Source organism: Leptosomus discolor, chromosome 5 (assembly GCF_034619465.1).
Source record: "Leptosomus discolor isolate bLepDis1 chromosome 5, bLepDis1.hap2, whole genome shotgun sequence".
In the NCBI taxonomy this organism is placed as follows: domain Eukaryota; kingdom Metazoa; phylum Chordata; class Aves; order Leptosomiformes; family Leptosomidae; genus Leptosomus; species Leptosomus discolor.
In genome coordinates this window covers 62579290-62606686 of record NC_141395.1, presented here as the reverse complement: position 1 = coordinate 62606686, position 27397 = coordinate 62579290, and the positions used below count along the sequence as shown (strand labels likewise).

The following is a 27397-nucleotide window of genomic DNA, read 5'->3' as shown; positions in this document are numbered from 1 at the left end:
TAGTAAATGTATTACCTCCTTATTTCTCATTTCCCACTCACATTTAAAACAAACCAACCAACTCTAAAACTAACCTGTACTACAACTATATTAGCTCACTATTCAGCATAAACAGCTACTGCAGCTGCCATAGACACAGTCTGTAGTTATATGATTCACTAAGCAAATGATTTACACCTCTGCCCAGTGAAGGAAAAGTTTCCTTGTGACAAAGGCTTGAGTCACATTTTATGTGAAGAGGCGAGGCTTGACTCAGTGGAATCAACTCCCTGACAAAAATCAGCAGAAAAATGACAAATTATAAAAGCAAGAAGTAACTTTTATATCTTTCTGTGTTCTGGCAAGTTAACATCAGTGAGCTTGCTATTTTCCTTACTTTGGCTACAAGAAATGTCCAAGTCTTCATCAATATTGGCAACTACCCAGCTTCTGTTGCTAAACTCAACAAGGCATTTCCATGCTTGCTTAGATTTCACTGTGTAAGCCATTGCCCATCAGCTCCCAGGCCTCCTTACTGCATCTCATCTATCATGCCCTCATCGTCAAGAGCTCAGAACCACAGGCAACATAAATCAATGCTTAATAAATAGTTCACTTGGTGTGAAAGACAGTTTAGGCCTCCCCCCACTTCCTCTTCACCAGATTAAATCAAGGTCACACACTAAGTACAAACTGGTGGGGCTGGACTCACACCTCAGAGCTACTCTATAATGCTTTTAGAAGCAATTCACCACTCCAGAAATCAAGCTCTAGTAAGCTGACCCCGCCGCAAGCTCTCTCCGAGCACTAAGGCGCTACAGCAGCGCCTTCACCCAGCCCGAGGTAAAGGCGGGGCTGGGGGCGGAGGCAGGGCGCCGCCTCACCCCCACAGGCCGGACCCCGGCCCCACCGCCCCGCGCACCGGGCCGGGCCCTACAGCCGCCTCAAGCGAAGGAGGGAGCGCAAACCAGCCCAGGGCTCGGCTCGGCTCGGCCCTCCCCACCGACACTGCAGAAGCCCTGAGGCCGCTGCCGAGGCCCCCTCACGTCCCCCCGCCACGCGCCCCTGCTCACACCGCCCGCTCCCACAGACACGAACAACCCACCGCGCAGGCGCACGCCGCCTCCTCGCCTCCGGCCGGGGCGGGCGGAGCCGCGCAGGCGCACGGCCCATAAGAGCCGCGGCCGCCCGCTGCCTTAGCGCGCGCCGCTGGGCCCCGCCTCTCTCTTTTCTTTCCCGTCGGCAAGATGGCGGAGTACGACCTAACCACCAAGATCGCGCACTTCTTGGACCGGCACTTGGTCTTCCCGCTGCTGGAGTTCCTCTCTGTCAAGGAGGTGGGTGGCCGCCGCAGAGGCGGGAGCGCCGGCCCCGCCGCCGGGGGAGCGGCAGGCGGTGCGGCTGGCGCTGCTCGTGGGCCCGGGCGCGCTGCGGCCGCCACCGCCGCCTCCCTCCTCGCGGGCTGCGCGGCCCGGGCCTGGCCCGGCCGGTGAGGCGGCTCGGAGCTTGCTTCCCGAAGGAGGGGCTCGGGGCTTCTGCGCCGCGTGGGGAAGGGGCGAGGTAGAGGCGTGTGGGTGTTCCCGGTGCGGGAGGGCGCGTAGGGCCGCGGGCCGGGAGGAGGCCTAGGGCAGCCGCTCCTCCGCAGCGCGGCGCCCCGGGCCGCTCGCTCGCGAGGCGGAGGGGAGCTCCGCTTTCCATTTCCTCGGGTTTGGCGTGGCTGCTTTCCTTTCCTCTTGCCTTATTTGGGGGAGGGAAAAGCAAACTCCCTCCCGCACGGCCGCGGGTGGTTTTCTGCCCGCTCCCGGCAGCGTGCGGCAGCCCCCGCCAGCCCTGCGCCTACTGTGCCGCCCTTGTCACCCGTGTCGCCTCCCGGCCGCGGGGCTGCAGGGCGGCGTGCAGGCTGGCGTCGGCGTAGATGGCGTTGCTAATTAACTTTAGTTTTAGACCGTTGTCATCACGAATTTGTGTTTAAACCAAAGGAGTGTAAGTCCCTCCTAGTGCTGTGCCTTGTTGGTTTTTGTATATATATTTTTAATTGCATGACTAGGAAGAACCCAGTAATGTTGGAGATAGACTTTAGTCCAAACTATCTAAACTATCTGAAGGACTCATCTGATCCAGTTTAAAGTGGAAACAAAACGTGTGAAGTTATGTAAGCTTTGAATTTAAAGTAGATATTATTTTAGGCTTTAGAAGTCAACCAGTTGAGCATGTATACGTTGGGACAACTTGACCTAACCATTTTTCATACCTAGTGTATGGACTTTGCTTGATGTCTGTCATTTTGGGGGCATTTTTAATATTTTTGGCATTTGTAAATTAGCTCAGGTTAATTAATCAGTTATTTTTGTAGTATTAATGTTGAACAACGCAACGTTCAGAGCAGAATTAAACTCTTGCAGGTTCTGTATCTAGATGACCATAAAGGTGGTGAGTTGTAATACAGCCTTCTTGCAAGTGTAGTTTTGTGCTATACTCTAGTTTAGGCCCCCATCTACATCTTGGAGGCCTAAGAGCAGTTTGCTACTTATGGGTAAACTATGAGGTTGGAACTTTAAAACAACTTGACAAATTTAAAAGAACATCATCCAATTACACAAGCTAAACTAAATTTGCTTGTATGCTATAGACTTAAGAACATATTTTGTATTAATCTGTGCTACAATTAAGTTATAAGTTTGATCTTGATTCCTGTTAAAGAAATGACAATCTAAAGTACTACTTGTCTTCTGACTAGTCTTTGAAGTTCCTGCAGTCGTAAATATCAAGAAGTTGCTGATCTCTTGCCAAGACCAGAAATGTAGGGAGGCTGTGTAGTAAGCACACTAAACGAGAGAGCTGTGAGATCTTGCAAAGCTGTGAGATTTGATGTTTAAACAGATTTAATTGGACAAATATCTATAAATAAACTGTGCTGTCAAGGTAACTACATAATATCAATTGGAAACTATTTAATAGTATTCAAAGAAATCTGTTAATATTTCCTGTTTCAGATATACAATGAAAAAGAACTACTCCAAGGAAAGCTGGATCTCCTTAGTGACACCAACATGGTGGATTTTGCTATGGATGTGTACAAAAATCTGTATTCTGATGAAATTCCACACGGTGAGATGCTCATTTAGAAGTGAAACTTGGTTTACAACTGTTCTTTTGATCTAAAGTAATAAACAGCTAGCAGTAATTTGCTCGTTGCACTCACAAACTAGAATGTTTAACTTTGGCCTTAATGAGAGGATGTGCAATACTGAAACAAATAGGATCCCCTAATCCTGGGAAGTTTGGGTTTGTTGGTCTATCAGGAACTTAGTCTGAGTCACATCTGAAGTATTTCAATGCTGATTTGGTCATTTCAAGTATTTTAGAGGTATAGGCTAATAGACTTGCACTTATTTTTCATCTGCCAAATTAAACACTGTTGCACAACTCTTAGGGGTGGCTAAACTTTTTCTTTAAAGCATGCAGTATATTAAGGCTAAATTTCCATTGTAAGTAATTCAATTAATTCATCTGTGGCTGGTTTTTAGACTTTGAGGAGATGCAGATGTTTTTGAAGATGCGTGTTTTCCTTACTTCTGTCAACATATTCTGTTTCTCTGGAAGAAAATCAGTTATAATTAATATGATCGTAGTGACTGTGAAACTTAATCTCTTGCTGTCTTCTCCATGATTTTGGAAACTTACCGGTTTACTACTTAAATTTCTGTCTTCCTGAGGAGTGTTTGGGAAGGGGGAGAGAAAACTGGAATATCTTGCTTTCTCTAATTTCTATCCTTCATGGGCTTTTTGGTTTTGTGTGCTCTTTTTTTTCTGTAATTTTTCTTTATTCTGGGTTGTTTTTTCTGTTTGGGTGTTTTCCCCTTGCTGACCCTGGTCTTTGAATATACACTTTCTTCCTATTTCTCCATCTTTTTTCATTTTGTGGAATTCCTCACCTTTTTCTAAACTAGTGGGACTACAGTCAGTCTTGCCCACAGCTTAGGGGGGAAGGGACTTGGGTGCTTTTGCATAGTCACATACAGGATCCAGCTGTTCTGTCTCTGGGTCTTGCTCTTTCCAGGCTCTTTAAACAGCAGAGTTGGCAGTTAGCCTCTTTGGAAATACATGAAGAGAACTGATGCGGTTACAGACATTGGGTTCAATGATTTTGACCAAATCTTTGATATGCTGGCATCAGACGTTGTTGTTTATGGGTGTATCTGCAATGAGGCATGGGACAGATAATAAATAATGAGAACTGCTTTTGTAATCTACGAAACAGTTCTCATGATGGCTTCATCTCTGGGTTACTTACCAGTTCTACTGATTAAAAAAAGTCAGACCATCTCAGCACTCTCAACCTTAAAGCTGAATAGGCTTTCCTGTTTCTTTTTTTGTTCCAGCCTTTCTGAACTGCTGAAGAATATTACTGAATCGGGAGTAAATAAGTAGTGAAATGCTAAAGTAGTAAACAGCACAAGAAATAGCAATCCTAGCATGCTTTCACAAAGTAGGCTAATGTGTTTTAATAATCTGGTTGCAGCCACTTAAGCAGGTTGCTAGGTGTGTAATTTCATAAGGTCATTGCTGCTAGCAGGTTGAATGAATTTGGTGACTGGAAGGCTCTGCCTTTGTGTAGTTCAACAATTCCCACACTTAATGTTTTTCTTGTACTTCTCTAAAACATCTCTGATAGTTTACTTCATCAGTTTGGCAGGATTTTTTTAGATGATTACTTACTGTTGTTGTTTGATCTGTGGCTTTTATTCAACTGTATAAAATTAACTTAAGCAGAGGTAATACTTTCACATGGAGTCAGGGTGCTTGCTTGTACAGCTTTCTGTGAAAAGGCCTTATCTTACTCTGAGATTTCTGGTGTGTGTCATCTTCATGCATCAACACTTATCAGAATGTATGTAGAGACAGGTTATTTGTGGAATCGCTGGCTTCATTATAATTTTATGCTGATTTTTTTTTTAAGACCTCACTGCTTTAAGTACTTAAAGCTAAGCTCACTTACACTGTTTTACTTAGAAATGTGTCTGCACAATTTGTAGTTGCTTTTGTCTTGTCTTCCATGAGGTCAACGTACAATTACACAGCCAGGAGATAGCACAGGAAAACATTTTTGTACTTTTAGTAAGTCCACTGAATGGTTTTTCTTTCCTCTGTTTCCCCTTCCTCTTTTATAATCTCAAGATTCATCTGAAGTTGGAGATAATGTCTCCTTGTTGGAACACTTCCTATCAGGCGAGTCATTCATAGCTTTAGGCTGGGTCACCATTACGGTGTTAGCTGCTTTGGATCTATTTTACGAATATACATATAGTCAAATCACAAAAGAAATGTCCAATAGGTTCACTGTGGTGTTGAGTGTCCTGGTGTGTGGCTCACTTCCGTGGCTTCCTGCATACTGTTATCTCCTGGGGTTTGGTCTTGATTTTTCTGATCCCATATATTTCTGGCTCATATGGCCAATCTCAGGGTGCTACTGCTTTATCTTTAGGTTTTTTAAGCATATGGGCTCTTCTGAATTTTATTTAAGTGTTCATTTTATTGCAGTGGTAGCACTTGATTAGGGGATTTGGGTTGGTGTGAAATAATCGCCCTAAAGCCATTAGTTCTGTTTCCTAACTATTTTTTGGGAAAGGTTTAATGTTCTAAATAAACATTCATAGTGTTTCAAATAATAGTTTTGCATATTGAGCTGCTTTAAATTCTTCCTATCAATTTTCAGTTAAGTATTCTAAAAATGTGCTTTCAGAACCTGGTCAGTTGGAGGAAAATTAATCTTATTGGTATCATAGCACTGTTTATTTTTGTCCAAGTTTACTTGGAATAAGTGAACTTTCTTAAAAGGTTGTTTCTTCTGTAGTGGAAGCCTGAAGATACCTTGTGTAATGCAGACTTCTTCAGCTATACTTGCTCTTTAGTGGCTTGATTAGAACTCCAGAGGAGGAAAGGAACCAAATATTAGAAGCTCTTTATTAAGTTAATGAATTGTTAGATACCTCTAGTTTTGTGACTTGACTGAGAGGACAAGTGAGGTAGGAATTGGGAAGATGTGTTCAAACATGCTGTCAGCACCATGTAGTTACAGGTTGGTTTCTGTAAAAAAACTTCCAAGTATTACATTAAAATATTTTTTGTTTGTGTGCGTAGCTTTGCGTGAGAAGAGAACAACTGTTGTGGCACAGCTGAAGCAGCTTCAAGCTGAAACTGAACCTATTGTCAAGATGTTTGAGGATCCAGAGACTACAAGGCAAATGCAGTCCACTAGGTAATTTCTAATGTAACTTCTCAGGATGGCTTGCTGGTACCTCTTAGGTGTTGATGATAGGAATGCTGCTTATGTGGCAACTGCAAAGAAAGACGTTTTTATTTCCAGCCAATATTTAATTGATACTTATGGTCAGGTAGTTGAAATTGCTGGATGCAACTTACTCTGTTCAGTGCTCTTACTGGCTGTGCATAAGGCACCTCTGTTCTTAGTGTTCATGAATCGCCTCGGAACATGTGGCAGTCATCGCTCAACGCAGTCAAATTGCAGCCGAGGTTGGTTTGGGAGGGGTTGGGGGGCTTCTTTGATTTTTTTTTTTTTTTTGAGGAGGGTTGTTTGGGGATTTTTGAGGGGAAATGTGTGCTGAAACAATTCAGGTTCTCTCTTCTAGGAGACCATCTCCTCTCTCTCCCTTTTCTACCTTGCAGAGAGGTTTATGGAGTGCTGTCTGCCTTATTGAGAGGCCTGGTGGATAAAGCATCGTTTCAGCTTCATAGCACATAGTTCTTTCAAGGCTCCTGTCCTTCTTCCCTTACCTTCCCTCACCCTCAACTGGCAAACTTCTTGGTCTAAGATAGTGCTCATAATATAATCTTTTTAAGACTTGCCTAGTTTCTGCTCATATGGCTTACAGGAGTAAAGTACAATGAGTTTGTCTGCATGTTTTATCTAAGGACTGTGAGAGTCTTCTTGTGGTTAAGACTGAATTTGGCCCTGTAGGAAAGAGTTCAGCTGTAGTTGTTGAGGAAGTAACTGTGCAACTTCAACAGAGGGTGGGTAGGTAATCGTACAGTGTGAGTTACTGTTTGTTGTCTTTGCATAGGAAGCATTGTTATTACTGTTGTAAATGTGTCTAACCAACTCTGGAAAATTCTTTAGCTCCCTTCAGCCTTACACGCTCTTTAAGGTTTCAGATAGAGCATACCACATCAAATAGAACACCTATGGCTTGACCTGAATTTGAAGGTGAAGTGTATACTTGCATTTATTGTTGGCAAGCTTTGTGCATCTACTGATATGGAAGACTGGAATTTTCTTAGAAAAATATTGAATGGAAAAACTGTTTTTCTAGTCTGCAGAAATCTTCTTGATGAGGTGTACCTTTGTTTGGGAACAACCCCCCTGAAGAAGATGGGTCCCTGAAGGGGCAGGAACTTGATTAGAATTTACTCCTTGTTTCACACAGATTATCATCCATTTTTCCTTTCCCCTCTCAGCCCAACTTGCTGATAAACCTAATCAGCCTTTTTGGCCTATGTTTTCTTCACTCTGCACACTATTTTCAGAATTTGTTATAGTCTAACTTAGAACTCAGTCAGTGCAGAAATGGTGAGGTGCACTGTGGGTCTCAATGCACACATGAAACAAGATGTCAGTAGAAATCATGAAGTCTGTTAGCTTTCCAGCACTTCAGAAGAAGCTTCTGTTTTCTGTTCTGGTATCACCAGAATGTACTTAAGCTTTTGCTATAAAAAGTATTGTTAGGATAAGTCAGTCAACTTTGTATCTGATTTCAGCATGGATATTTGTCAGATAATTGTATTAAGAAAATGAGTTATGTTGGCTTATGACTTGGATGATTATGCAGAGGCAGGAGCTGCTTGACAGCTTTTGTAAGCATAGCTCTGAAAGTAAAAGGCCCAATTGCTGTTAGTTAACTGCCTTGAAGTTATTAACTGGACTGTCTTCATTTTAAAAAGACTTCCTGGTACTACCATAACTCTATTCAAATCTCACTGGACTTCTGATCCATATAGAGCGATCTTGTTCAATTCTTGCTTTGCCTTTAGCCAGTGTTTATAATATTTGGCCTAGAAAAAAAAATGACTTTGTGCAATTCTATGTGGTAGCATTTCTTGGGAAGTGTATTCTGTTAATTGATCTTTGATTCACAGAAGTTGGTCAGTAGTACTTATTCCAAATGGGACACACGCTGTTTGGAAGTAAGAGGTATGATCAAAAAAATGCATGGAATGTAATTTGGCTAGTGCTGTAAAATATTAGCCCTCCTACTTATATGCAGCAAGTTTTGTTTTGGAACTGGTACATCATTTTTGTTTTTAAAATGTGTGAAAACTTTGCATCTCAGAAATGCCAGTTTTGGTTATTTGCTCTACTGAAGTTCTAATCCACCTTGTTGGGGTTATGTAGCAGTGGGGAGAATTGGGCTGAAAGGTGTCAATCTGTCTAGACCAGAGTAGTGTGCTTTAGGTAGTGGAAAGCAACTTTTGATTGTTTGGCTTTTGTCAGTTTCTGTTGGTGACTTGGCATCTGTGTCAAATTTAAAGCTGCCTATTATCAGGGCTTTAGATTGTGGCTTTTGATGTCTGACAGTGCTGCTTGGAACATCAAAGTCTGGGAAATGGTAGAAGATGATGTGTAAAGGAGGCTTTGCAAGTGGAAGTGCTTTCAAGAATAATCCAAAACACTTCTCTTTCTGTGCAGCTGTTGAAGGACATTGACTTAAAAATTAGAGAGGAATAGTCAGTATTCTTCATCCTTGAAGTATGTTCCACTGGGAGAAACCTGTGAGATTGTTATTCTTGGCTACCTTGGCAATGTGTCACATCCCTGTAGACTCTTACACCAAAAATTCTAATTAAGCAATTCAGAGCTTTGCAGTCAGTTGATTTCAAGGTAAATAGGGAAGTTTTCCCCTGCATGCACTTTCACTGTTTCTTTGTCCCAAAAAGGAATTTATAGCTTGGTGCCGTCCTCTTCAGATACATTATCATATCAAATACAATAGTTCCATGAATTGTCCAAGTTGTCTTTACCACATTATTGATTGAAGTGTGAATGTACAGAAGAGATGGAGTGAAGGGTAGCTGCAGGTACAGACATGTGCCCGAGGGGCTGAGAATAGAAAAAATACTGTTAATTCTTTCTGTGTGGTGGAAAGGCTGTTATACAATCAAAGTGCCAACTGGGAAATAGTTTTCTTTTGTTTAGGAATAAGAGTTCAACTATGTCTATGAATTCAGTTGTGGCTCTTGTTGCCAGATAATTGCAGGAGAGTTTGAGTGGAATTCTTATTGCATGGAAAAGCTGGTGTGCTAAAATTTCACTCTGACCTGACCAAAATCCATTGCAGAGACTGGATAAAAAAATTATTCACCAAATTAACTATTGTTTAAAAACGGGTATCTGAAGTCCTGTAGTCATTGAGACTTGGTGGTAGGTAAGTTCATGCTGCCTACTGAAGGCTTGAACTTCCCTTTGATCTAGATAATATTGCTTGTTCTTCTGTTATCCACGTTGAATAAAAAAAGCTTCAGAATGTGATCATGTGTGAATAGATGTTCAGAACTTACTAAGTATGAATGTTTTTTGTAGTTTTGCATTCTGCAGGCATTTGCTGTGGTAGAGGTATTCTGGCTAACCACTGTGTCCAAGTGCAACAGTGGGATAAGTTTTGTTTCTAATTCTATTTTACTTTAGTCTTTGCTGTTTTTTTTTTTCCCCTGTCTCCTGTTAAATTCAAACTGCTTGGCTAGAGTAACTACTGTGGAATTAGAACATGCATGGGAAGAGCTCCAAGTCTGAATTTAACTTCCATACTGAAAGCTAAGGGTGCCATCAAATTTAAAAAAAACCCCAAACAAACCATCCTTTCTTAACTTTAGGTATTGTTGCAAGTGGCATTCTTTAGTTAAAATTGTAATAATTTCAAGACTTAAACTTCTTCGTGGCACTTTAGGAATAGTTGGCTCCCTATTTCTGCAGCGGCTTTTGCACAACAAGTGGAGGAGTATCACTTCAAATTTATACTCTATTTGGGTATTTTAGCAGCTAAAGGTTGTGTGGTGTGTTGCATGGTGACAATCAATTTGTTTTGTAAAAACAGTGGGTTTTATCTTTTTATTATAGGGACGGTCGGATGCTGTTTGACTATTTAGCTGAGAAGCATGGTGTAAGTGTTGCAATTCTTGTATCTGTTTGAATTCAGTTCTAAATATCTCCACCCAACTGCCCTCACAGCCAACAGCTTTGAGCAATTTTGGACTAGCATTTTGGCCTGTCTCATATCAATGTAGCAAATGGGCAGAATTCCTAATGCTAACATATTTTATTTGAATGTCTTTGAACTTTTAATTTTTATACAAATAAAGCTGGAAATTAATGTTAGCTGCATCCTTGTAACTAAGATATGCTTTACTTTGTGATACAGAATTTCACCTTTTTTCTGGTATTGGTATAATCTGTAATTCAGTGGGATGGGTTAAGAGTATCATAGTTTACTGTTGTCTTTCCTGTGTGATGTGTTTCAAAGACCCTGAAGACTTCAAGTGTTACTTTACTATTAAAATTGGTTTGTAACAGCATGTTTCTTTTTTCCTAAAGAAAACCTTTTTTTGTATTCATCTTTCAGTTTAGGCAGGAGTACCTAGATACACTCTACAGGTATGCAAAATTCCAGTATGAATGTGGTAATTACTCAGGAGCTGCAGAGTATCTCTACTTCTTTAGGGTTCTGGTAAGTTTTGGGTGTTTGGTTTTGGGTTTTGTCTTGTGGTTTGTTTGTGTTTTTCAATTAAGTACATAGACCAGTAAGTTGTCTGTATTCATTCTTAGAACATAGTACTCTTCAGCTTTTTTGAGACAATTGTTGTGCACAAAAACTGAAAATAATTGTTTAGTAATCATCACTATTGTCCAGCAATTCTGTTATTTTCATGCTGGATTTGGAGCTGTCCTTTAAATTTGTAGGTCTTGTGGTAACATTTAATTACAGAATACTTCATTCCTCAGTGTAAATGTATCCTGGAAAAAATGTTTTGTTTTTTTAAAAAAACCTGCCAAAAACCCCAGCAAAATGAATACTTGCTTTTGTGCACAGATGTGATCAACAGTAGTGAAAAGCTTGCAGGTGGATTGAATGTAACTGATGGTAGTGGTGAACTGCCAGCTTCTTATCTGAACTCTCATCTGTATCTGTCTTCTCCTGAATTTTATCATGGAATGAAGAGTTTAAGTCATCTGCCTAGGAAATGTAAACAGCTTAAATGAGAATTGTAGCATGAGATCCATTGCCTCTGAAATGGCTCTTTTCATGTTGTAATTTCTATAATTTGTTAATGGTGAAAGTGAATTTTGAGAATGAAGATAGTGTCTTGTAGGAATCTCAACACAGTAGATTTATTGTTGGTGGTCAGTGAATGTGCCACTTATTAACAAATGGAAATTTAAGGTAACTGCTTGAAAATACAGATACTGTAGCTACAACAGCTGCCATATCTAAAGGCAGTTATTGTGAATAGCTAACTGTAATTACATGATTTGGAACCAGCACAGTGCGTGTGAATGTCCTCGACTAAAAGTATCTGCTAAGCTGCCACCTTGGTTGCCTGGAAGATAACGACTTCTAAACTGTGTATCTTGCAGATCTGTGCAGTGATTGCTGAAAATAGGTAGTGGTTCATGTGTTGTAATTTGGTTCTTGCTGACTTAACTTCTAGTGCCATCTAAAAGTATCTTTAACTTTCTGAAATACTACTAGGGTAAATAACAATAATTCCTGTAACTGACTGTAATTAAAGAAGCAAAATTGGGAGAGGTATCTTTAATCAGAATGGGGTTTAAAGTAGGAATGAGTTGAATTCTTAGTCTAAATCTTGATGATAAAGCTGACTTCCAGTGTTATAGGTACATTGCATGTCCTGAGAGAAGAAATAACTTAAATATGTAACTGCATATTAAGGGCAGCTGTCCTTAATTCTTCGTGCTTTAATTGTGGGCTTAGCATTATGTTCTTCTATGTCAGATAACTAATTTCGAAAGAGAAGCACTGTCTTTGTGCTGGTAGATGGGTTGGTGTAGGACTTTGTTACTAATTCTGATGGGAGAATATTTGTTTAAAGTTCTATGTGATGAAACATAACCTATGAAAGAACTATTGTAACATATCTGAGAACAGAATTTGACACTGTGAATGACCTAGTGTAATTTATTCCTGTATAAAATTAACACAGCTTGACCTTAGCCCTACCCTTCCAGGAAATAGATTCACTACTGCAAAGCTGTGGTTTTACTGGACACTTCTGTAAGAAGTATGCTTTTTGGCACAGCATTAACAGAAAGAACTTAGAGTACTGGCTTCTTTAAGGTGGTTACCTACTGTCATGAGTTCTTCAGGAACTGGCTTTGTAATAACCTTGTTTTAATAGTTTAGAAGTGTTTTTATATGGTTGGAAAAAACAAACAATCAACAAAACAAACAAAAACACAAAAAAATTTGTTGGTGTTCAGCCATTTCTTTTTTTAACTTAAACTGGAGCAGCATGGAGCTCTGTCTTCCTTTGACAAGATTTTCTTGTTTCTACTTCAGAAGCTTTACTGCTATCTTGTTTGGTTTTTTTTTAAAAAAAAAGGCAATTTGGGTAAACAAAGAAGTACTTCATTTGGAAAGATAGGCCCATGCAAATTTGATATCTTGTAAATTAAAAATACTGCCAGAAAATATTTTTCTTATTTTTTAAAGTAAATGATAATTTTTTAAAAAATATACTGGGTATGACTTTGCTCTTGTTGAAAATAGGTTCCAGCAACAGACAGAAATGCTTTGAGTTCTCTGTGGGGAAAACTGGCATCTGAAATTCTGATGCAGAATTGGGATGCAGCCATGGAAGATCTCACAAGACTAAAGGAGACAATAGATAATAATGTAAGTAAAATCTTGGTTAAGTTAGTAAGGTGAGGGGTTAGAGGTGTTAGTATTCAGGTTTTATTATGAGTCACTTACAGTCTTGTTTAGGAGTAGTTTACCACCTTTTCACTAGATACTTTCTTAATAATTGTGGTAGAGTCAAAGGGTGCTTACGAAGAAATAGTGAAGCTTCCTTTTCCAAATTGCTTGCTTCCCTCTTACCACTTTTGAAAATGTAGCTGTGAACTTGTGAGGTATTTCCAGTAAACAAACTAGTCTCAATGATGAGTTTGAGGGCAAGGTATCATTGTGTGAAATTGTTTGCTGCTTAAATTTCAAGTAGTTGTACTATTTTCTATAAAGAATAAAATGCATGTAACTAAACTATACTCTTCTGACATGAAAATAAGATTTTTGACAGATAATGCAAGACAGCTTGTTTTTCAAAATAGTTTTCAGCCAGTGTAGTTTCCTTACCATCTCCTGAGTTCGATGAGCACCAAGAACATGAAGGGAAAGAGTGGGGCTGCAGTGCTAATTCTGAGCAACTGAAGTGATTAAGGACATCTCGGTCTTCCTATCTGCTCTTGGGCTTCAGTGTCCATATCTGAAATGTGAGAGTTTTATTCTCCTGAACAAGAGTCTTGGAAAACATGTTAGGTGTTTTGCTTTTTTCCCCCCCAGAATTGTTCTTTGTGGCAGATAACTAATGCTAACAATTTTTCTTCTCTGATTTCCTCATCTTTATCAACTATATGGTTCTAATAGACTATTAAATTTGACTTATTCATTGGACTCAAGATTTTTTAGTAGGATAGAATCATAGTAGTTAGTTGTTGTACTCTTTGGAGTGATTATTAACTTGCTATGTCAGTTCGTTCTCAACATGTTGCTTTGCAATCTGTTTGAAGTACTGCTGGAAGTTGGAGCTAATACAGAGCCGAATCCCTGTTTGTGCCTTATCAGGTTAAATGAAGATTGTTGCATTCTTGTTTCTTGGCTGAAAATTGTTATGATGCTTCATCATTGTCTGAGAGTGTGTGTGGAAAAAAGCTCTTGTGAGGCTTCAGAGAGGGGGAAAAAACCCCAAAAAGCTAGAGAAGCCAAGTAGTTCCTCAGATTACATCTGAAGAGAGAACAGAAGAAATAAAATTCAGGATTAAAAGGGGAAGTAATAAGTTATGTTAGTGTGGTGGTCTTTGGAGAACTAAAATCTATGCTCTTGCCATAACAGGACACAAATTTTGGCAAATATGGAATGTAATATTGGAAAACTTAGCTTGGTTATAACTTTCAGCAGGTTTACCTTTAACGGATAACAGGTTAAAAAAACTGGAGGTCAAACTCAACCTGAGAGTGATAACAGCTAAAAAGCCAGTGGAAAATCACGAATTTTTGAACAGTTACAGGTTTCCATGATTAGTATTCATGCAAACTTTCTGTGTTATTTGACTTAAAGCATTGTTATGTTTTCTTTTAGTCTGTCAGCTCTCCACTGCAGTCTCTTCAGCAAAGAACATGGCTCATCCACTGGTCTTTGTTTGTGTTTTTTAATCATCCTAAAGGGAGAGACAATATCATTGACCTTTTTCTCTATCAACCACAGTAAGTTGTGTTGTGCTGGGGTCTTTAAGTCAAAATGAAGGCAGATGATGAATATGCAAGCTCGTTGAACATTTTTCAGCCCAAGCCTGAAGGTGTTTCAGAAGTTCTAATGATGTTAATGCTTTAAATTTTTTCCAAGCATTTTTATTTTTTAGTTTTTATGTATAACCTGCTTTTCTTCATGGTTATACTCACCCTTCAAGGAGAAGGGTGGTAAAGTAGGAAGAACTGGCTGGTTTTTTTCTGATGCTTGCAGGGATGGAATAACTGGGTTTGCTAGATTACTGACTCATATCACATCTTTTAGGGCTGTAGGGGAAGGAATTGTTCTATTTTGATTTTACAAAACCTATTTAAGAAGGCTTCTTGAGGAAAATCTGAGAATAAAAATTAAAATACTATAGCTATTTGTGAGAGGACTGACTACCTATATGTAAATCTGAGTCTGCAACAGCTTAACACTGAGAAATTACTTGTAAATTTTGCTCTCCTAGTACATGGCTAGAAGTAATAGGAGAAGGATACTAAAGAAAAACAGTTTAATTTTTTTGCATGATGATCCCAGTAGACTGGTGATTTGTAGTGGGCTTTTTTGCCTCCTTTTTGTTTCATAGTGTATGTGTTGATTTGTTTTTTAATTTTAATTTATACTTCCTACTTTTAAATATGGGCTAACTTGTTGGACAGGTGAACAGAAGAGTTGCAGGCTCAGATGAAATAGAAAAAAGGGCTTCCTGTGGTTCTGTGTGCCTATGCAAACACCTTTTGTGAAATCAGTGTAGCTGACAGCTTAGGCTGGACTTAGCCTATGGATGGTTCTTTTGCAGTGCTAACCCCTCTTCTTCTCTCCTTCCTTCACCTGTCCCAAAAAGATGATCATAAGGTTAACAGATAAATCATCCTTCTATATGTGCATAAATGGTCAGTCATAAGCCCTGGTATTATACTGCATAAAAGATGCATAAGCTCTTTATCTTGAATACTCTTTTGATGCAAAATTGCATGATCTGAGCTTTATCTGTGTGTTCTTTCTAGGTATCTCAATGCAATTCAGACAATGTGCCCCCATATCCTCAGATACCTGACTACTGCTGTCATAACAAATAAGGATGTTCGAAAACGTAGACAAGTCTTGAAAGATCTAGTCAAGGTTATTCAGCAGGTAAGGACTGAAATACTGGATATTTTCTGTCCTTTTACTGAGACTTCATAATTTTCTTCTAATAATATGCCTTGCTTAGGACTTCACTTAGGTATTTTGGTGCTCACTTTCTTGCATTGAACTAACTTTTCACTGAAGAAAAATGCATGTCAATCAATGGGAGGGCAGAATAATTTTTTCATCCTTTTGTGTCAACAAGCAATGAGTAAGATAGAATATGCAGTTGTTTTTGCTTTTCTTTCTGTATGATTAAATGCAAAAATCAGATGTGAAATGGCTTTGAATCTGATTCTTCTTTTTCAGCCATCCCTACAAGGAATTGTATGAATAAGGGTTCTATCTTATTTCCATTTCAAAATGACTGAACAGTGTGTTTTGTGTTCACTTTCTTGAAATGCTTCTGTTGCAGTTATATGAGGATGTAGACATGGACAAGAGCAATAGAATTGTGCTTGATAGCAATCAAGGGAGTTGTGGCAAAGACATCTGAAATCAGCATGCAGCTTGTATACAAGCTGTCATGCTTCAAATGCTTATAATGATAACATGTTGTGAATATTAACTGTTACATATGTGGTAGTGCAGTTATTACAGGCTAGCAATCAATCATGTCCACTTCAAGCACTGGTGTAACTATCTGTACAAAGCACAATCAATGCAAAGATCAAATTTTAGCATGTCTTAATCTGTGTTTAAGCATTAGTGTTCACAAAAGTAGCACAAGAAGCTATAAACTAGTTGAAGTGTTAAGACTCATCTTTTATCTTAAGCTAAAACCTGATTTTAGCATTGAACTTCTAATGTAATATGGGCTTCTAGTATTTGAAGTAATTAATTTTACAACTTCTTTGCTTTTGTTTTGTACAATTGTTATGAATAAAAAAGGATCACTAGGCTGTTCCTTTTGAAAATACCAACTCTGGCTTTGGTTTTGAAATATCGGATGAGAAATTTATTTCTTGCTACTCTTCTACTCCATATGGTTCATTATATTGCATCATGAAGTGATAGAGGCTTTATAGGTTTGAAAGTGGTTCAGACAGGATAACTAGTGACTTATCTACATAGGAAAAACAAAGCCTTGAATGAGGTGGTTTGTCAAATGTCATGTGGTAGGCTGGTTGCTCTACTAGCAATTAGAGCTTGCTAATACTTGCAGTACCTTGCAAGTATTGAATTGATAGGTAAGCAGTTTGTTCATCTCTAAATTTAAAAGGTGATGGATCCAAGACTCTTTTACATAATCGATGTTAATTACATGGTTAGCAAGTAAAACTTTGGGAAACAAACTTTTACCTATAAAACTGAATTTTAAGCTGAAATAATGAGACTGTAAATACAGTTCTTTGGGGAAGGGGGGAAAAAAACCTCTTAGTAATTCCCTTAATCCGCTGATCTTTCTGTATATTAAGCAGATACTGAGTTAAGCTGTCTTAAAATGTGTATTAGATGTATCAGAGGATGTTTAATTACATCTTAATTTGCACAGGTGTATATAGATCTGCCTTGTAGTTAGCTGAGTAATTCCTGTAATTCCAAAAGAAATTCAAGCATTTTATATATAGAAAGTAGCACTACTTGTGTTAGCTATGTTGTCAGTGTAAATAAAATGATCCTTCAATTTGAAGTATGAAGGATTTGGTGTTGGATTAGTCTTTGAAATCCAATATGTTCTACCATATATTAAGAAATTTGGAGGTCTGATACAAAATCAGCACTAGTCTCTGAAGTTTTTCTAGTGCAGGGATTGCAGCACTAAATGCTGAAGGTGAAATTGTACTTTTGGTTATTTAACCATACTATTATAGTGGGGGGGAGAACACATTTATTCAGCTTTTATAAGAGAAATTGGGAAGCTTAACTTAATATTTTATTTTAGATGATGTATGGACTTGTTTCCAGTGCTAAATTTCATTTGAAGAATACAAGGAGTACTTGAGTGTCTTGTGGCCCTGATTTCTAATGTTGTTCATAATTCTTTTGACAGGAGTCCTACACATACAGGGACCCTATCACAGAGTTTGTGGAATGCTTGTATGTTAATTTTGATTTTGATGGTGCACAGAAGAAACTGAGAGAGTGTGAAACAGTAAGGCTTATAACATTTACAAGACTTTCTTCCTTTTAAGTAAAGATCTATGAAAGTCATGGCTGGCTAATTTGTTTGAAGTGGTGTTTGATTACATTGCCAATGTTTTTTGACGAGCTTTAATTCATGGGTGTGGTTTTTTGGGGTTTGGTTTTTTTGACAACTCATTTTGTAGCACTGAAACAAGACTTATGGTAAGGCTATCCCTTTAAAATTATATTCAAGAAGTTCTAGAACAAGAAGTAAATAGGCAATCATGCATTTGGCAGAGTTTCAGCTTTTCCATTAGTGTTTGAAAAGTGCTTGAAGAAAAGCTTGGATTTGCCTTCTGTTGTGAAAGGTACTGCATTCTGGAATTGTAATGATGACGAGTAATGTGAAATAACATTAGGGTGGTTAAATGCATATTTTTGGAAAAATCTTAGTTGATCTACTATGAACAGTTAAAGATACATAACACTTGGGTTGACTAGTGTAAAAGTTAGTATTTCTAATAGCTGAACAGTAGTACCAGTTCTTACAGCCTCTGGTTTGGCTCTTTCATTAATATTAGTTACCCAGTTGGGTAAATCAGGAGGCTTATAATCATCATGCATAGGGCTGGTGGTCCTGTAATCTGAGTTTTTATAGGCACACTTGCACTAGTAAGTAAGCTGGTTTACATGGAAAAGAGAATGCTGATCGAATTGCAGGGTGAGAGACGAACCCTACAATATGTGGGGGGAGTTAAATTTTATGTGTAGGAAGGATCTTCAGTAGAATTATGACAGCGGTAGACCCCGTCCTCTTCTTGAGTCAACCTCAGTAATCATGTCAACATGTGATTTTAATTTAGCAAGCTGCGGAACAAATTTTCTGCTGAACTTGTAGCTTTTTCTCCATCTTAGAACACAGCAAGAACTGTTCGTAGGTGGACTGTTCACTGATCTTGCTTATTGACAGTATACCAGTAAATTACTACTTCCATGTTCATTCTTAGTCTTCCCTTTCTGCTTACACTTGCAGGTGCTTGTGAATGATTTCTTCTTAGTGGCATGCCTTGAGGACTTCATCGAGAATGCCCGTCTCTTTATATTTGAGACTTTTTGTCGCATCCATCAATGTATCAGCATTGGGTAAGGTAACTTCTTAGTACGGCAGTTCAGAAAGTCAGTTATGGATGACAGTTTGACAAACAGTGTAAACTTTAGTAGTAAACTATTCAGTCATCAGATGAAATTAAAATCATTAACTAAATTTTAATTGGTTTGTTGTCTTTCTAGTTTTATAGCTCTAATGTGATATACTTAAATTACAATAATCATATTTTAACATTGACTTCTTGTGGTTAACTAAAAACAGCATCTCTCTACCACCCCCAGCCCCCCAAACAAACAATGCTTTCAAGATATAAAGCTTTCTCGTGGTGTCAGGTTAGATCTCTACTGGATTTAATGAGAACTTTAATACCTAGTGTCACCTAAGTCCGGATGTCTTAGTGTGGAGCTAGATTCCACATATATTGATATAGAGCAGTAATGTTAAGTAAATACAAATTGCAAATACAGCAATTGCTTAAATTTATTTATATTTGGTAGATACAGATACCCATGTCTGTCTTCTAGGTGTGTTCTTTCAAAATTTACAACTGTATTGCTTTTTTCATTAATTAAATAGAAAACAATAGATCTTATTCCCTGTGGCACAAAGTGAGTGATCTGGCTGTAAGAAAATGATCCTCTTGTTAGCAAAGATGTTTGTCATTTACTCAGATTAATTTTGTAAAAGCAGACTTTTCAACAGACAGCTACGATGCCTCTATTGGAGAAACTAATCAGGAAGATGTTTTAGGTGCTTGAGATACCTTTCCACTTGGCCTTTGCTGCTATTCCTGTATTTCTACATCCCTGAATTAAAAAGGAAAAGTGAAGCAGGAAAAACTCTGAATGCTATAAAAATCTCAATGGTAGATCACAGTGCGGAGGTCCTTGAGACAGCAGAAACCAAAGCAGTTAAGTTGATCAAGTTTAGTGCAGTCTTGTTACCAGCTTGCATCCAGAGCACATGTGTCAGGTCCTCTGGGGAAGCAATTTAACAGTCCTTGATTTCGAAAGAAAAGGACTTGAGAGAAAATTGTCTTAGTTTTGCAAGCTTATTGAAAGGATTGCTTTTTTGTGGATAGGTATGATTGAAGAAAGGATGAAGATTCTTACTACTTTTAATCTCTCTTCACTCTATGAAACATTTGTCTTCAATGCCTTTGGAAAATGATATTTTTTATCCTTTGTATCAGCTTAAAACAGTCAATTAGTTCAGTGTAAAAGGCAAAGTGAATATGAGTTTTTTAATCAGCTGTGGTGTATTGTGTTTTAAGCGTAGTCATAATAATAAACTGAACTAGATACTGTGAACAAAACTTCCATACTTAAATTCATTTTTATAAGGAGGCTATTACTTTATCTAAAATCACTTTATGCAGAGTACTGGGATAAAGGAGGGATAAAGGAGGTTTGAATAAGTATTTGGAAGAAAAAATGTAAATACAGTTTTCTTAAGGATGAGTTTCTGGGGAATAAAACCCCCCATAGTTCTTGCTATTTCTTATAAATGATTTGTAGTACTGTGAACACTGTACATATTCAAGCACAAGTCTTCAGTGAAACTATATGTTTAAACTGAAGACTAAATGTCTAAGAAGTCTGCTTCTCTCATCTGACTCCAATCAGCAAGCAGAGAGTCCAGAGGATGTATCGTAAATGTGCTTCAAGTCTCTGTCAAAAGGTACTGAGGAAGTATGGGTAACGTACCAGTGACTGATTAGAGCAAACTTGATTTAACAAATCAAGGCCTGTGGTAGGTGGTTGACATTTATCTAGTGTTTATTTATTTTACAGTTCATACTTTTTGTGCCATATGTGGGAATTCAACTTCAAGTGTGATAGAAAATATTGTAGTTGGCTCTCCTTGTTATGTGTGATTCACAAACATAGGTAGCAGGGTCTTTGTAAGTGTTATGGTGTGTTCTGAGGCAAGTGATAAACTTTGAGTTGAGACGTATTTCAGATTGATGTGAGTATTTCTACCAGGTATCACTGCAGATACTTGCATGTGGAATCTATTGTCAATAGTGAGATTCTTTTTAGTAGATCACTGTGTTTTAAATGGTGGCCATAAGCCTTAAATTTCTGTGCAAGCTGTAACAATAATTAGATTGGGCTTAAGTGGGGTGTATAAGTATTTCTTAGTGCATTTCACAGTTGTTTTTGAAGAAATCAGCCAGTCAAAATGCTTTTAATTAAATGTTTGACTGAGGCATAGTTCTTGCACTTCTTTGTCCACAAGTGATTTCCACTGCTGTTCCTGGAGTTGAAAAATAGTTGGTTGGTTCCACAGTGCTTGATAAGTGCTGTGTAACTGTCCAGAACAAATTTGAAAATAATTATTGAGGAATCTGCTATTCCTTATGTTAAATGGAAAATAGATGGCTCATTTAATGTTTTTTTTAGCTACTTACATCTGTTAGGCAGCTGACTTCTTGCAAAGGACGTAGTTTTATCAGTTGTAATTTAAAATTTATACATATCAAATCATCTGGCAGTTACATAACTGTTTGAAATATTATGTTTAATGGGGAGTAATAGGTGAAATTAATTCAGAATGTGTTTTGGCTGGTTTGACGTGCCTGTATTTAATTGAAGAGCTGAATGTGCTTCATTCTCTTCTATATATTCTTCTGTGTGCAGTACAAGGTAGGCTTGTTCGTATGTGAAGATATGTGGAATCCAGTAGACTTGCCTCTTACGCAAAGGAACTTAAATAACACTTGCCTTAGTGTGACCCAAATAAGTGAATCTCCTTATAAAACAGATGGACAGAAATAACCTAAAGAACTGTTTTTGAAGCTACTGTTGGGAAACTACACTTTGAAATCACTTGTAACTTGAAATGGTAGACGGTATTCCTTAAATAATTTTATTTCATTATAATGCACTAATTTTTTATTGGATTACAGTGAGGTTCTTTATAAACAATGCTAATCTGGGATAAATTTTTTCTTCCTTCTGTTCCGTAGTATTAGTGGTGTTAGTATGTATTTGTTAATCTGAATGTGTCACTGTTACTTGAACTGTTAAACGTCTGGGGGCTGAGCTGTAGTTTGCATCTCTTGAGTATTACGTACCTATTTTAGCAGTGCAATAGGAGAATATTTTTTGTTCTTGTGTTACATGATGGTAATCAGGATAGATCTTCAGTGTGTTTGCTGTGGAAGGATGGAGAATGCTTTTTTTTTGGGCTGTATGTGTTGCTTTACCATGCAAGTACCACACTTTGGGTGGTGCTGGCTGTTGCGGTGTAGCCTGCAAGGAGACCCTAAAATTGAACTCATTGCCATAAGTGCACAAATAAGGTCATCTTTTGCATCTAAGTATGATAAAGTTTTGTTTTTTTTTTAATACAAGTATCATTGTTTCCCCTGGAAGATAGCTGTTACTTGATAACTTTGCTTACTTTATATTAAAATTATAAATCTATACATATCTCAAAGCTAGAAGTTGAGATAAAATAGGTTTTTATATCCCTTTTTACCCAGTCATTTTCATTCTACCATTTATAAGTTTTTCAAGTGCATGTGCAGGAAAAAACACCTGTACAGGGGTGTGCTATTTGTATCATATAACTGCATTTATGCTCTGTGTTTGTTCACGTCACACATTTTTAACTTAAAAAACCTGCCTCTGAAGAAGCTGAGCTAGTAAAATTCAGACATAATAGGAAAAAGTAGAACTATCTGCTAGGTGATATAAAGCACTTGAGTTTCTGGCTTGGAATGACTCTAGAATCTCGTCTGTGCCCTCTTCCCTTCCAAGTACACAGGGACTTTAGGTTAAGCAAAAAGCTGCTGTAGGTTGGACGGGACTTCTGGAAGTCATGTGGTTCAGTCTTGTGCACCCAGTTAAAACTCTGAGCAGGAGTTTTAACCCACTGCACTGGGTTAAACTATTTGATTCTTGACTTCTCCAAGGATAGAGGTTCCACACTTTAATCCCAAAGGTAGGTTGCTTAATCCCCAGTGTAGTGGCAGTAGTCATTCTTGTGGTCATCCGGAGGAGAAGTTATTTTATTGGAATCCTATTGATGCTTCTAAAAGAGAAATACGAGAATTCCGCTGACACACATACACCCCCCACCCCACATTCTTTCAGTTTGAAATTTCTTTAGTTTCAAGTCAGGTGCTTAACATCACTGATTCAAAGATGGTAAAGCAACTTGTAGCTTCTTCCTATTGAAATGTCTCTTATTCTACCTAGATGACTGATAATTCCATAAAAATTCACGTCCATGATATCTTCTATTCTCTTGTCTGCCTTAACTTTTACAATTGCTAATTCAGCCACAGATTAGCAGTTCTAGTGGGACGGTAGCAAGCGTGGTTGGACTTCACTTCCCCTTGCTTTGCTGAACTCCAGAAACTTTGTTGTCTGTTCGTTGTGTCGTTGCACTGCAGTGAGTTCAGTGTAAATTCAGTATTTTAAGTTACTTGGGGTTTTTTTCTATTCACTTCATATTCATCTGACAAAAAATGGAACGAACTTTTATAATTGGGAGAAGAGTGAGAGATCAAGAACATATAGGAGAGAAGACTGTATGAAGAAAACTATGTAGATAGGCTAGCTAGGTAATGAGGTAATAATATATCACAAAGTATTTGCTTGACGCTAATAACTGTCAAGAAGGAAATACCTCTTTCAGGTTGAGAAAAATGTTTAAGCAAGATCCTGTAAGACAGTGGGAAACTGACCTCTTGAGCAACTCGGTGTAGCCAGCTGGCTTTTTGGTCATGTCTGTAGCCGTTACCTTCATCTGAAAGCTGATGGAAGAATGAGCATTATAAATGTCCTGTGTGAGCCAGCTGCCAGCAGGAAGCTAAAGGAGTTGGCTGGAAAGCCACAGGAAGTGCCATCAGAAGGAATTATGCCTGGACAAGAGTGCTTATTCCGTTAAGAATTTTCCCTCTTGTGTCCTCCCCACCATGCCTGCTTGAAATTGCAAGAAGTTTGAGCATAGTGTCTGTCACATCTTCTATACCAAACTCTGTCTCATAGCTCTTGTTCCTGAATCTTCAGGGTAAAGTTTATTGTTAGATGTGCTACTGAGAGTCATTTTCCTGGACTAATTAGTCTAAACTTCTGTGACTGGCTGAATTTAAATAAGAATAAAAGCAATTCAGTTGTTCTCTTTATTGTGATGGTTGCTGGTTTATATTGTGATGCGATTACTTAATTGACAATTTTCCAAAGAACATTCATGTAGGCCAGGCTTAATAGGAATGTATAAATTGTGCAGGTCAAGATTTAAGTGCAAGGTGATATAGTTCAGGATGGTGATGTATATACTTTCAGGATGTGAATTCCTTGTTTGCAATGTCCCAGTGTAAAGCAGGAGGGGTGGGAGTTGTGCAGGAGTGCATGTATGTAAGCTTTAAAGTCACTTTGGTCAAATGAAAGCGTGCTTCCCAGATACATGTGGTGGTTATAGAATACAAGTCTTGGGCTGCACCAAATTTTATCTTGATTTAACTTGTATTTTGTAGTCCCTAGTCATGTTTACTAACATCAGAGGCATTCTATTTCATGTTTTGATTAAGTCTGTTATCTTTTAGTATGTTGGCAGATAAACTAAATATGACTCCTGAAGAAGCGGAAAGATGGATTGTCAATCTAATTCGAAATGCAAGGTTAGATGCCAAACTGGATTCAAAGCTGGTAAGCGTGTCTGGATGGATCCAAGTGAATTTCTTGAATTTTTCATTAAATTTCTCTTACTTCATCCAGGAACAGCAAATTACAATTTCTGCTGTTTTTTCTTTGCCCATACTGCAGTGGACTTCATTTAATTCTTTTTTGATCCTGTGTGTAAGATGACTTGCAAAAGCTCTGAAAGCAGAGCATTAAAGGGACATACGTTCTGAGAGAGTGTTAAATTTGCTGTATCTTTCCTGTGTTTTAGGGCCATGTAGTCATGGGCAACAATGCAGTCTCGCCTTATCAACAAGTGATTGAAAAGACCAAAAGCCTATCGTTTCGTAGTCAAATGTTGGCTATGAACATTGAGAAGAAATTGAATCAGAGTGGTAGATCTGAGGTTGGTATGAGTTATATTTCTCTGAATTCCTGCTATCTTTTTTGTGACATATATTTAAGTATAATCCTTAACCTGTTCTTTAATTCATCAGAGGGACATACTTGTATTTCTGGCACTATGTATTAAATTGAAAAGGTTTTCTTTTCTTACAGTGAGCATTAGGCAAGGATTCTTATTCTCTTCTCACCTCTATCCTTATTGCTAGGTATTCCTTTTTTTTTTTTTGTGTAAGTACATGTGTTTGTCATAATTTGATTCTCTGCTTCCTTTAAATGATCTCCTTCACTGCCTGAAAAAGGCCTGGTTTTGAAGGGTGATGTTTATAAAAGTTGTACTACTTTTTTTCAAGGGGTTGTACTTGAGAAGTATCTGTAGATATGTATATATTATTGAGAAGAATCAATGATGCTTAAGACTGGAACATGAAGAGCAGAATTGTGCAAAACTTTAACGTTAAATCCATTTCATGAAATACTATAGAATGTAATTAGGTCAGCCAGAGGTCTAAGTAGAACCAGCGAAAATAAGGGAGGTGGCAAGATCGTCTGGTTTTCTCTCTGTTCACTGTACTATATGGGGAACTTTGTGAGGCAGAACAGCAGTATAAGCTGGATGAAACTAAGAACTCAACCATACATACTTAAAACAAGACCAAAAAAAAACCTTAAACCACACTTGAAAAGAACTTAAAGGTAAAATTTTTGTTTGGCTTCCTCACTGAAATACTGGTGGAAGTTGGACAAGCAGTGGTGGATTAGTTTATTCCATTAAAGGGAAGTTGTGTGTAACTTCATGTGATAACTATTTTCTTTTAAAAAATACAGTTGCAAAATTTTTGTATTTATTTTGGCATCTTCTAGAACTATTCCTCTCTGAAACTACTGGCTTGGGGGATTCAGGCTGTACAAATTAATTACAGCATGTATTTCTGCTCTATCAACGCTTGCTTTAAACTTAGAGGGTATCCTTCACTAATGAACAGTGTTCCAACTTCTTAGCCATGTATCAGTATTAGAAATTTTGTAGTAATTTCTCATAAATGTCAGTAATCAACAAATACAATAATTTATTTTCTACTGATCCTTATTTATTTATTCTTTAGGCACCAAACTGGGCTACTCAAGACTCTGGCTTCTACTGAAATACTTCTGCAAAGGGGCAAAAATCAGTTTTCATTTGACTAAAAAGCACATAAATATGTAACCTTTTTGAGAAAAGGTGATTGTGTTGCATCTAATGTTATTTGAATAAAATTGGCTAATTTTAACAGTCTGTGCATCTCTAACTTAAATAGATACCTAATTATGTTGTATAGGGGCTTTTTACCATGATGGTGTCCCGAAGCATTTTGGATCACAGTTTGCAAAATTCAAAATGTTGGTTCTGTTGGGTTTGTACTGAAGGATGCTGTTGCTCTGGGCTGTCTCAGTTTGGAAGCAGGGAATTAGTTACACATTATCTGTTACAAACATCACACAAAGAACTGAAAGCGGATGGTACAAACCAATGGTTCCCCACTGAGCGTTTGACCAAACCAAAATCTTTTTCTGCGCACCCATGGTTTTGTTTGTTTGTCACAGAAGCAGCTTAGTAGAGTGAAAGCACACACCTTTTATGAAACCTGGTGTGGTCTACATGCAGAATAATTTGGGTAGACCTGTGTGTTCATGCTTCAGAATTTCTCCTGTTACAAATCTCATCTTTAATCTTGCCCAGTCTTGGAAACTTTCTGGAGTAGAGCTTTTTGTTTCAGGGGGGAACAAGTCTCTCAGAAGGTCTGGCTAATGAGCTGGGTATGGTTAAAGCTTTTATTTTTGAAATCTGAAGTTATTAAGATTCACAAACATGAAGCAACACAACCCTGTATTGCTCAACTCTTGTAATTTGAAGGGGTTTAAGTTGGTGTGTTTTCAGCTGGTGTTTCATGTGTCTCTGTTTCCTGAGCACCTTTGCACTGCAGAATGTATTATAGCACCTCTGAGTTGGAAAATCAAAGATCCTTTTTAGGGTTCTGTGAAATACAGTGGCTGATCAGTGAGATGAATGTGAATATTGGAAAGGAAGAGACACTACCTCTGTGTACAGTTTTGCATTTAAGGTTGAGGGGAAAGTGTAGTGACTCACCTCCACCTTATTCCAACCATGTACCTTTTTCTCCTCTTTGCTCTGAAAGTTCTGGAATTCATCTACATGTGGAAAGTTGTTTTAAGTCACCAGCCCTCCTGCTTACTGTCTGTGATTGCATGTTGGCTGGGGAACAGTCACAGGAACCTATTTGTCCGTGAAGAGAAGTGATTTTCAAGGCAGGCTCTTGCCTTCACTCTGCCATGCCTGATCCTGTACTAGGCACTATGCCAAACTGGGGGGGGGAGGGGGGGGCAGTCCATGTGCTGGAGGGCAGGACTGCAATTCAGGGGAACTGCAGCGGCTTGGAGGAATTGGCTCATGGGAACATGTTGAAGTTCACCAAAGCCAAGTGCCAAGTCCTGTATCTGGAATGGAATAACTTCATGTAGCAGTGCAGGCAGGGGTCAT

The 27397-nt window shown here is 38.3% G+C and overlaps 1 protein-coding gene across 2 annotated transcripts; it reads left to right on the top strand.

The window, feature by feature from the left end:
- Positions 1–1184: 1184 nt before the first annotated feature.
- EIF3E (eukaryotic translation initiation factor 3 subunit E) lies at positions 1185–26129 on the top strand. Of its 2 annotated transcripts, XM_086465026.1 has the most exons (14): positions 1185–1316; positions 2973–3087; positions 5158–5208; positions 6121–6238; positions 10109–10151; positions 10611–10715; positions 12777–12902; positions 14365–14489; positions 15525–15651; positions 17639–17740; positions 18746–18855; positions 24381–24483; positions 24728–24862; positions 25965–26129. In XM_086465026.1, exons 1-14 carry the CDS (start codon positions 1227–1229, stop codon positions 26001–26003), a joined length of 1389 nt encoding a protein of 462 aa, XP_086321152.1. In that variant the 5' UTR covers positions 1185–1226; the 3' UTR covers positions 26004–26129. The 2 variants fall into 2 exon arrangements, with proteins under 2 accessions (XP_086321152.1, XP_086321153.1); XM_086465027.1 differs by lacking the exon at positions 5158–5208.
- Positions 26130–27397: the final 1268 nt, after the last annotated feature.